General features: G+C 39.8%; 1 protein-coding gene across 2 annotated transcripts; it reads right to left on the bottom strand.

Annotated features, from left to right (window-relative positions):
* Positions 1–53: 53 nt before the first annotated feature.
* Positions 54–10,174, bottom strand: gtpbp8 (GTP binding protein 8 (putative)). Of its 2 annotated transcripts, XM_022753937.1 has the most exons (8): positions 10,071–10,174; positions 9,385–9,579; positions 9,118–9,271; positions 6,225–6,323; positions 5,227–5,357; positions 3,731–3,830; positions 871–989; positions 54–324 (listed from the first exon to the last, which is right to left on the bottom strand). In XM_022753937.1, exons 2-8 carry the CDS (start codon positions 9,552–9,554, stop codon positions 234–236), a joined length of 864 nt encoding a protein of 287 aa, XP_022609658.1. In that variant the 5' UTR covers positions 9,555–9,579; positions 10,071–10,174; the 3' UTR covers positions 54–233. The 2 variants fall into 2 exon arrangements, with proteins under 2 accessions (XP_022609658.1, XP_022609659.1); XM_022753938.1 differs by lacking the exon at positions 871–989.
* Positions 10,175–11,686: the final 1,512 nt, after the last annotated feature.

Below are 11,686 nucleotides of genomic sequence, written 5' to 3'. Positions count from 1 at the left end.
CAATGTAATGTATAACCATAAAGTTAAAGGACAACCAGTCAGACCAACAACAGTGGATTTTACACTTTATTTGAAAATAAATCTTCAGATATTATCTACAGTAGCTCTACATGGACAAGTAAAGGAGGTCCCATTATAAGGCAACACATATCATCACTTAGGGATAAAATACAAATCTTGAGAATCTTCCAGATTCGAGAGAAGGTGTCCAGACCTCGCTCACTGGCCTCTCATCAGCTTTGAGAGGTGTTTGATAACCTGATGCTGCCTGTTAGATGAGTAATGAAGCATCTCAGGAGGTAGATGCCCAAAAAATGGAGGGAGCTGTCACAGAGAAAAAAAATGCAATAAAGAAGGAAATGAGTCTATTTAAACCACAAAGCAGGTTAACATTGGACAAAAAACTGTAATATAGACTAAAACTAGAATTAATTAGTTAAGAAAAACAAAGTATGAGTATGAGACTATATTGTTAAAATGAAAATTATGCTGTGAAAATGTACAAGTTGCTAAATTTAACATGAACAGGTCAAAACATGGGAAGATGTCACTAAAGGACCTTTCAACGATACGGCTGTTATTTATTTTTTGCAATCTCAACAAATCCCATGAAAGGAGGAAAACCAACAATCCAACTTAATTCTCATTTGGTGCTGTAGTATATACACAGCAGTGGAACAAGCAGTGAAACAAAGTAGCACAGAGGAATAAGACATGAGGCCTTGGACACACACGCAATACTTAGTGGGATCAGCTGATTGTTGGTTTGGGTCTTTTCATGCAATTTATTGACAGTAAGACAAAAAAAAAAAAAAAACTATCACCAGTCTTTTCTTGTAAGTGATTGGTTAGAGGAAGTGTGAGTCTCACCTGACCAGAAATGGCTGAGGAAAGCAGCTCGTCGTCTGCGTTTTAACCACATCATGAAGATTCAATAAGTTTGTCAGCAGAGCTCCGCTACCGCATTTGTCAATCTTAGTCACCACCATCTGCACAACAACACGTTTCACACTGAGATTTACACAGTCTTGAAAAATGTAACAACACAGAGCCATCAGTAAACATCAGCAGGTCATATACATTTACAATAAGGAGTATGTCATCCTCATCTTGTTCTAATTCATCAATCAACTAAATCACTGCACTAACTCACTGAGCCTTCTCTGCTGGTGCGCTGTGTTGAGTCAGCACAAACAGACTCATTGTGACACCTACTGGCCACTTAACAATACTACACTACACTGTTGATATTTCTTTAAATTGTGGACATAAAGATTTTGGCTTTTTGTATGATTGGTTTTCTACTACTGAGTAATAATACTATAAGAATATTATGTGTTTACAATTTTCAAAATGAAGTCTGGAAATTCCTCACTGAAAAGGAAAATCTTTAAATGGTTGGATGAATTATGGGCGTCGAGTGGCGCAGTGGGTTGAGCAGGCGCCCCATATGTAGAGGCTACAGTCCTCGCTGCAGTCGGCCCCGGTTCGAATCCCGCATCGGACGGCCCTTCACTGCGTGTCATTCCCCCTCTCTCTGCCTCCCCATTTTCCTGTCTCTCTCTACTGTGCTATCCAATAAAGGCATAAAAAGCCCCAAAAAATATACTTTAAATGGTTGACTAAATTTAAAACCCATCATTCACTACACTCATGTACTGAGCTACTGGCGATCTGTCCTGTATCTTCTTCCAGGAAAAGCAACAACTTTTTAAAATTTGAACGTCACCATTTCAGCTCATGGTTCATGCTACCTCCTTTTTCCAGCAGTGGGAGTTAATCTTAATCTTTGTTAAAAGCCGTTCTGTCACAGTTTTAATAATGGTCAAAGTGTTTAATAACGTGCGGGCATGAATAATTGACGACAGAGAGCGGGGAGAGTGGGGGTGCTTCATTATAATGCCATGGCGGTGGCATTTCAGAGGGGACAGCAGTTTTTAAATAGCTGAGTGGGAGCGTTCAGCATTAATTCAGTGTGGACATAATGTTGAGGACTTAGAGAAGAAGAATGAGTTAAATGTAAAAAGGAGGGGTGAAGTCTGGTTAGTCTCAGTGCTCACAGATGAAACTGTGTCTGCTAGGGCTGAATGATTTGCAAAAACAAAAAAACAAAACTCACATTGCTATCATTTTGACAGATATTGTAATTGTAACACGCCATGATTTCAGAAGATGATTTGTAGGCCAGGGCTTCCTGTAGCACCACAATGTTTTTATATTACATTTATAAAAAGGTCTGTTGTGACACATTTTACCTTTTATCAAAAAATTGCAGTTCCTGCCATTTGGATATTCAACTTGGCCACATTGCGATTTCATTAATATTCTGATTAACTGTTCAGCCCTGGTGTCTGCTAACCTTTTTCCATTGTTTGTTTTCCCCACACTTCTCATACTTGGTTGGGGTGCGTGTGGTTGGTTACAGGCAGGCATGGGCAGGTACTGTGTGCTGTCGCAATGTGATGTGGGCTGTAAAGCCTTTCATTTCTGTGTTGCAACATGACGCATACTCACACTTCAAATTGCTATTTGGCAAGAGTTGGTAAAGAGTAGCTCATGTCTGTGTCACACTGAAACAGCATTTAACATTTCAAAGCTGCAACCAACAATTATTTTCATGATCTGTTCATGATCTGCAGATGTCTTCAAATGTCTGTTTCTATACAGCCATCAATCATATTATTAGAATATATTAGAATATCTGGTGTGAGCGGCTCTGTTCAGCTCAGTCCACATCATCTCTGCTGGATTTAGGTCTGACTGGACCACTCCAACAGGTGGATTTTCTTTGTTTAGCTTAATTGTCCTGCTGCATCAGCAGTTTCTCTTGAGCTTTAGCAGTCAGTGATGTGCTGTCCAGGTCCAGAGGCAGCAAACACCCAAATCATGACGCTCCCTCCACCCTGCTTCACCTTTGGGATGATGTTTTAATGTTGGTGTTCAGAGCCTTTTTACTCCACACATGGAGCTGCAAGTTCTTCCCGAACAACTCAACCTTAGTCTCATCAGTCCACAAAATGTTTTCCCAGTAGTGCTGTGGAGCGTACAGCTCCTCTTTGGCCTGAACTTGTCTGGTTGATTCTTGAACAGAGATATTAACCAGATCATTCTGTGTTTGTGCCATTGGAGTCATCTTAGCTGGACCTCCACTTCTATGGAGAGTTTCCATAGAACCATTTACAGTTTGTCTGACTGTGGCTGATGAGGATCTAAACTCTTTGAGATGACTCTGTGACCCTTTCAGCTTCATGCTAGTCAACTGTCTTGGATTGAAGTCTTCTGAGAGCTCTTTTTCGAGGCATGGTTCATATCAGTAGATGTTTTTTTGTGAATAACAAACTAAAAATGTGAAGTAAAGTGTTTTTTTATAAGTCAAAGTGTCTCTAACCCAAACCTCCAGTTTGGTTTCATTGACTGGACTCCAGGTTTGCTAACTCATGTCTAGCTTGTTGACTCCGTTAGCCAGCAGGGTTCTCATACTTTTTTCCTGATAAACATTGAGTGATGTTTTCAATATGGACGAGGACATGTGTTATAGAGTGTTATAAGTAAAAATAGATAACTGTAACTCAGATGAAGATTTTACCATATTTTAAGACATTTTTGGAAAACATAAAGGGTTCACTCACTTTCTCTTGCCACAGTTTTCTGTTTTTACTTATTTAGAAAATCTTTTCCCACCAAACAGACCGGATGTAACTACTAATGAAGAACATGTGTGTAATCTTACCACATATGGACGTCTGAACTCTTCACACATTTCCAGGGCAATCAGGTCGGCCTTCTGAAGACCAACGCTGCCATCAACCAACAGGAATGTCCTCACAAGACTGAAAGACAAGAAGGACGCATTAGACAACTTCATATGGAACAAAAACCAGACAGGTGGATGCGACTATTTCCAGGTCGTCCACTCATAAACATAAGAGCACAAACTTTTACTGACACAGATCCTCAGTTGTAGAAGACAGGGTCAGTAAAGTAAAGGCAATTTCTCAGGTCAGTTTGGCTAAAAGATCATTGATTTTCCTTCCATATAGACTCTTAAGAGTAAAACACAAATAAATTCTGATGGCTTATCTTAACATACAAGTGCAATGACTAGTGTTTCTACTGTGTCTGTTTAAAGGGTTTAAAACTCCAGCAACACTCGCAGTCAACAGAAGAACTTCACTGGACCGTAATTTACAGATCAATGCAAACTGATACGCCAGTGTTCTGTTACTGATAAAATCATCAAAGTGGCGGCAGATTTATGTTGTGTCAGAAACAGATGTGGCTCTGTACGGTGGCCACTAAGGACATAACGCATGCAAGACTGAAAGCACAAACACAGAAACACTCACTGAATACCAAAACGCCCTGAATACGAAAACACACACACAAAGACAGAAAACACACACAGCGAGATGATGAGCTTCATCTGGAGAACCAGCAACATCATGCAAACTTTTCAGATTCATGTATCTATCCTAACTTCAACCTTATTAAATCTGCAGTGTGGAACTTTTGTCTCCCCCCTCTGGCAGTGAGAGTTATTACACAATCCCTGTTGAGAAATTTCCACAGTTCCAAGGCAATGAGATAATAGGATAATAATTCCTACCCACGCATTTCCCCGTGGAACCTTCAACATATTGTACGCTGTCGCAAGGGGGACACACAATAAACATAAATAATACAGCTGTCTGTCCAGCGCTTGTATTGAGACTCCAGATATGTTTACACTGTACATGTAGACAACAGGACAGCCTCTTCAGCTCTGGCAAACTCACTGGTTGACGCGTCTCTACCGATGTACAGCGTGGGAAAGTCACCTGATTTAAATATCTGTTATACTGCTGAGTACAGAGACATTTACTTGGCACTGATTGGCTTAAACGGCATCGAGTGAACAGCTTGAATGCAACAGATATCAACACTAGACTCACGATGCAACACTATCCAAGAACTTTCAAAAGACTGTGGAAACTGTCGTCAGTCGTATGTTAACAAGTTGATCAATTGAGAACAGTTTTTAAGCGAGTTCTGTTATTGGTGTTCAAGAAAAATCATGTGATAGGAAGGTTATTTATGGTCAGTCAGAGTGTTACTTTGGTCCTCCAGACATTAGTCACATGTATGAAAGCTAGTAATTCTCTCTGTGCTGAGACGACGCAGTGTGACTCCACTGTAGATACATGTTACTGTTAAATGTTGCTTTCTCAGCCACAGTGAATATCTCACTTTTTCCTTGTGTAAAGATACGGCTCCACCATTTCCACAAAGTCTTTGGGCGCTCTGTGTCCATAGCCGGGCATGTCCACGACGGTGAAAGCTTTGCCCACTCTGAAGAAGTTCATCTTCTTTGTGTGACCCTGAGAGGGAAACACCAAGAGAGACACAGAGGTCACAACAGAGAAATACAAGAGGCGCTAAACTGCAAACAAGGGTGAAGATTGTTGTGATGTGACGACGTGAAAAATGAGAACACACTCTGTACACTGCATATACCAAGAGGTGCCGGTAACAGCAACACGAGCATCAATAGAAAGAGAAAAAGAGAAAAGGAAACATTTCAATACCTGAGATGAAACCTGAGTTTCAATACAGATAGCAAAACAAAAACTCTTGACTCAATATGAGGGTATACCCTGCGCAACGGTAGAAATGTGTCCACCAGTAGATATTTGGCAATACTGCTTCCGCTGCTGCACCTATCCCTCAGTGTCTGTGCTATATATTCAGTGATCTCATCGTTCCAGCTGTTTCGCAAGGTAACGTGATTTGTGCCGCAGGACTGCTCATTTTGTTCATGTGACGTGAGAGCGACAGTCAGTGGCGGTTTGCCAACCCCAAACACTTACTGTATCCTGATATATACTTTTGCCGAGATATAAAATTACATTTACTGTGATAAAAACCCACCTCAGCCACCTGTAATCAATCATTATAATTCTTCATCCTGTAATTTTTCCACAAATATAATAAACAAGAATTTTGTGTACATAATATAGAATAAAATTGGCAACTGGGATTTTGATTTGAAAAAAAAAAAAAAAATTGAAAAAAACATGTTTTCATATTAAAGCAGAAATTTATACAAATATTGTATATGGTACAACAGAAAACAACAACTTCATTCAAGCTTGATCAGATATGTAGTTACTGCTCTTTGGCTCCGTAGGACAGTATAAACCCTAGAACTGAGACAGACAGACTGGGTGTTGTTTGAAGCTACTCACTGGAGTTTTGGAGATTCTGACTTCCACCTCAGGAGACAGGGAGAACAGAGCTTTGACCAGAGACGACTTTCCCACGTTGCTTCTGCCGATGAAGCACACCTGGGAACACACACACACACACACACACACACACACACACACACTTTGCAATATTGTGCTGAATTACGATGATTGAACCTCCTGATATTAATTCAGTGATCTGTGCTGTAAGATTTTGTGCTGGAATATTTTTCTCCTCATTCAGTGAATCACTCAGCTGCTCCGTCTGTTACGGGCTGCTGCGACCGGCTGCCACGCTCTCGCCGCTGCAGTACCACGATCGCAGAGTCCCGCAGAACGCGGCTCGGGCTCATCCATCTCTCTGACACAGGACAGATGGATGGAGGTTGGCGCTGCCAGTGAGCTACGAATACATCATCCTCTGACAGGGCAGAGGGGCAGAATGGTAACTAACTCGGCATGCCAAAGAGACCCTGTTGTCCTATCAACACAATGTTCCACTCTGATCCCTCCAGTGAACACTACTGTCTATAAGGTTATAAATCTGCTCATTTATTATCAAGTGTCAGCTCCTGCTTAATTATGTATTTGGCTCCAGGAGGGTAAAGAGACATTACACTACATTTTTCACTGGCTTTGTGTTCATATTTTGGGACAAAGAAGGGCAACATGAACAACCTCTACATGTTACACTATGGCTCTTTCCTTTAGTTGCTCTGTGTTCATCCTTTCAACTTTAGCTCTGGTCAATAATTATACAAGTTTTAAGCCTAATAACACCATCCTGTTGTCACCAATATGACAGTGACACAACATCCAGAGGAGGTTCTGCTCACAGCTGAACAATAAAGAACAGGAAGTCACTATGAAAAAAAAATGCAATACAAAGTGGTTCACAGAGGTCCACAGGTGTGGAATGAGCTTGATAACACTATAAAAAATGTCACTATCTCTTGTCTGTTTTTAAAAGCAACTTAAAGCAGCAGTGATAATCAAAATAAATATAATAATTCACAACTAGTTACTGTTTATCTTGCCTTTTGGATTAATGTTTGGACTGATGGGATAGATGTTTTGGAACTATCTCTTTTTAGGGTTGTAGGTATCTCGTGTAATTGTATTAGTACATCCAGTGACTGGGCCCCTGCTCACGAGCTTCTGGAGCTCATTGGTGTCCCATTTTCACCCATTTTCACCCATTATTATCATGTTTTGTGAGCTTCTACTTGTGTTTTATTCTGATTTGTGTGAAATGAAATGAAGCGGGAAAATGCTCAGACTTGAACAATAAACAACATAACAAAAACAAATTTTCTCCCTCAAAATTAAAATGACACTTCAAAATCTATCATGTCATGTAAATGGGATCTGAATCTTATTTTGGACATGTATTTACAGTACACTGCATCAGATGAACAGGAAGATGTTTGGTGGCACTTTCTTCCTGGATAAAACGTTCCCTCTACAAAGAAGCAGCTGTCGCAGACCACCACAGTGCTACCATGCTACTCGCTATATGATAAGAAAGAAAGAAATCATTTAAATTGCAGCTTACACCAATTGGTGTTCTCTCTACCTACCAGTTCATGAGGTTCCTTTAGCAGGCTAGCCATTAGCATAGAGACCTAAAACCGCCATGCACCAGAACAACGCAAGAGACTACAGTGATGGGATACTGGTAAGACATGAAATACAATCCAGGAAGTCCAATGGAATAACAGATCCATGAGTTTGAAGGCTCTGCAGCAGTTCATAATACACTAAGACAAGATTTTACGACTCTACAACAACTAATGTATCCTTTATTGCAACGACTGCCAGGTAAACATCACTAATACTCTGTTCAGTCACAAAGTAATCTAGTGTCTGCTTGCTTGTATGTATGTTATTGGCCGACGCAGCACCTCACCAGATGACGTCATACTGCGGTAAAAGTTTAGCCTGATTCAACTTTTTGGTCAAAGACCGCTGCTGAGTAACGAGCACTGAATTTACTTAAGGAGAGCAATGCTCCTCGTTAGTGACTCTCGTGGTTTGGGACGGTGTTTTATTAAGAATAAAAATACATGTGGTCACATTCCTCAGCCTGTTAGTCTGCACGTCAGATCAGTCAGTACACTGGTGCTGAAGGCAGTCTGCACAACTCAGACCTGTGGCTCACATTATGACAGTCTGCTCAGTTCCTAAAAGCTTTTGTTTGTCTGCATATGCACACGGCTTCAAAACAGAAAAGTGTGGGGTTGAAAAGAAATCATTCCCATGCAAGTTCTTTTTGCTTAAACCCTTGAAAATAATCAGACCTTAAAAAAAAATCATACAAAAGAAATGTGTAAATATTTAGACATGTGTAAGTGTCTGTTTGGAGCGGACCTTTCATTGGTGAACTGACAATCAGATATTACAAGAGGGGAAATTGCACCTGTGCACCAACATCACCCTAATATTTATTCTTCTATTTTTCTTTGTATAATTTATCATTACTTAAATCTTAGTTTTATCTAGTTACTGTTCATGTATAGTAAGAATTATATGTATTAATTACAAAGAGCAAAAAAAAAAAAGATAAAGAAAATCACATTCTACCACTACAGATGACTGTCATATCTCAGTGAAACACCAAGTGTTTCGAGTACATAATAAGAAACTGACAAGAGGTGCATGCAATTTGAGATGGTGTTTTATATATATAAATAAATCATTTTATGAACTATTTTCTCCCAGCGGTGCACAACAGCCATTTAAACTTTCAATTAAAAAAAAATAAAAAATACATACATAACTTTACATAACTCATAAAATTAATTCAGTGGCACAGTAGGACCAGCACACACACACGTTTTGGGAGCACTGACCATGACAAAGCTGTTAACAGTCTGACTATGGCTGCACTCACCTCTGGCTGTCGCAGTGCAGGTACATGGTCCATCCTCTCTGCAGAGCTGTAGTAATCGATCTTATGAGACTGTGAAGAGCAGAAGAGCTTTTCTGCTTTAACCATGTCCTCCACACTGGGATGAAAGAGCTGGAATGGTGTCCTGTCCACAGACCTGAAAGTTTAGTTCCATATAATAAGAAAGAAATCGGCTGAGGGTATAAAAGAGCCTATATTTCATGGCAGTACAAAATCTTGTACCCACTATCTCTACAAAAACTGCAGTACCTGTCCAGGTATCCCTCCAGCTCACTAAAGGGGTACAGTAAGCTTTGGACTTTCTTTGGGGGAAGGTTTGTGGCCTGCTGGAGAGAAGACAGTTTGTGGACGCTGTGCCGGGAAACAACACAAACCTGAGTCCCAGGCTGAAGCCACAGTCCCAACCGGAGACAAAACATGTTTCCCTGCTGAAGTCAGACCCGCCTGCAGCACAGACACAGACAACCAGTGTTACCGTTAGAGTCATACAAGTGCAGTCACATCTAATCAATTTAGCAGCTTCAATTTGAGGTGAGGCTCTGCTGGAAACCCTGCTCAAGTATACACTACACGAACCAAAATTATGGAAACTACCAGAAGATAAATGATTAAACTGACGTGTAAATTAATGTTCCAGTCTACCCACTGACCAGTCTGTTTGCTGTCAACACAAGGGTGAGACAAATGTAAAAGGACAATAGCACAAAGTGAAGAGCCAGTTCATGTTAAATTCCCTCTTTTAACAACACCACACCAGCTTCTAGCTGTTTCATAAAAACATCACACATGTATAAACACAGTATTAGGTCTCTGAACAGATAACGTCAGGGTCACGTAGACACACCGGTATGCTAGCAAAACATTAGCATTACATGCACAATATGTATGTAATGCACGACATGTATTTCGAAACGCTGGTTCATTTCATGACTTACCTCTACTCCAACATTTCCATCACTCAGTCATCAATTATTCTGCGTAGTTTAGCTACAACTGCACTGTGCACTGTCAACTGTTTTCGTCTTCCATGTTGAGTGCAGCGCTGAAATGAGTCCGACTGAAAACACATCATTTTACCGATATTTCCGCTTCAAATGAAAACAGTATCTAACAATCTAGCTATCGATTTTCATATGATTATTATTATATGAGTAGTTGCAATGTTTGTATGTAGAAATATTACTGTAATGTATTTTTAGTGGTTATTCTGTGTCAGACAAGTAGGTTTGCACAATAACTCCAGCTAATGGTGATATAAGGCTATAGATTTAAAGTAAAAGGGACACCAGTGCACCCCTCAAACCCTTATGTATTTTTTTAGACTGCTTTGTTACATCCCACCATTCTGCAGTGCATTCAGACCCCATCATTTTTTTTCACATTTTGTTATGTTGCAGTCTTATGCTAAAGTCTATCATTTTCCCTCATTAATTTACACTCAATATCCCATAACAACAAAGTGAAAACAGAATTTTAAAAATATATAAGAAAAAACTGAAATATCACACTGACATAAGTATTCAGATAGGGCCTACATCATGTTAGTATGCAGTGCACACTTTTGGTCTGAAAGATGCACAACACCAAAAACTGGAAAACTTGAAATAATCAATATATTTAGAGGTCTGTACCCAGAGGGAGAAACTGTTGTTTGGGTTAAAGCCCTGGTCACAGAGGAGCTAAAACTGAAAAAAACACTACCTTGAATTGCAGATTTTAACCATTGACAACAGCAAACCGTTTTGACGTTTTAAAGGGAAGGAGAGCCAGAGAGTCCAAAACAGAGGAAGCCATTGTGGCTTAGATGTGTTGCACTCTCCACAGCCTGTTCTATTATTCTAAAAACTGCTCCACAAAACAACAATGGTTAACACCCCCACGATTTAGGCTTGTTAACAAAAAAAAACCTTGATTGAAACTTTTCAATAAATCCAATAAAAAAAACAAACAATCAATCATATTTCTAAATGTCTCAGCCAGGTCTTGTCTCTGCAACACAGCAACTTAGTCTCAAACACAAGGAGGGAAATGTAACAATTCACCTAATATTCAGGTGAGGTGTCATTATGATTTAAGGATTATGACAAAAACTTGATATTGAAAGATTTTCATTCAACTTTTAAATGACTATTTGACATAATTAGTGTGTGTGTGTGTGTGTGTGTGTGGGTATATTGTTGTTACAACTAACCCAGACTCTTGTAGCCATGTACTAGCTTAATTTACAGCTAACAGCTACAACATTAGCACTGACAACTGTCATGAAAGATATCTACATAGACTCAAAACAAACATGACATAAGTTTGAAGAGTTGAGTTCCAGAGCAGAATAAATTAAGTAAAAACTTTCTTAACTCAAAATATTTTTTTTCCCTCTAAAACAGTCAGTGTCCCTCACAGGGAGCTACTTCCTCGCATGTGGAGTTTCTCCACCTTGACTGGAATCCTCCTGTGGTAAACTCAGCCGATTGGACATGATGTGGACAGACACACACCTGTCTAAGATTGAACTTCTTGGCCTCAATTCTAAGCGTCACGTCCAGAGGAAGCC

This window comes from Seriola dumerili, unplaced genomic scaffold (genome assembly GCF_002260705.1).
Source record: "Seriola dumerili isolate Sdu_G_001 unplaced genomic scaffold, Sdu_1.0 BDQW01000200.1, whole genome shotgun sequence".
NCBI classification, from domain to species: Eukaryota; Metazoa; Chordata; class Actinopteri; order Carangiformes; family Carangidae; genus Seriola; species Seriola dumerili.
This window is presented reverse-complemented; position numbering and strand designations above follow the sequence as displayed.

What these genes read in the sequence shown, in the direction of transcription:
- gtpbp8 (XM_022753937.1), bottom strand. Translation starts at nt 9,554, where the DNA reads ATGTTTTGTCTCCGGTTGGGACTGTGGCTTCAGCCTGGGACTCAGGTT. An exon ending in TATCTTTACACAAGGAAAAA is followed by an intron (nt 3,831 to 5,226) that starts GTGAGATATTCA and finishes CTTGTCTTTCAG; the next exon opens with TCTTGTGAGGACATTCCTGT. An exon ending in CCTCAGCCATTTCTGGTCAG is followed by an intron (nt 325 to 870) that starts GTGAGACTCACA and finishes TCTCTGTGACAG; the next exon opens with CTCCCTCCATTTTTTGGGCA.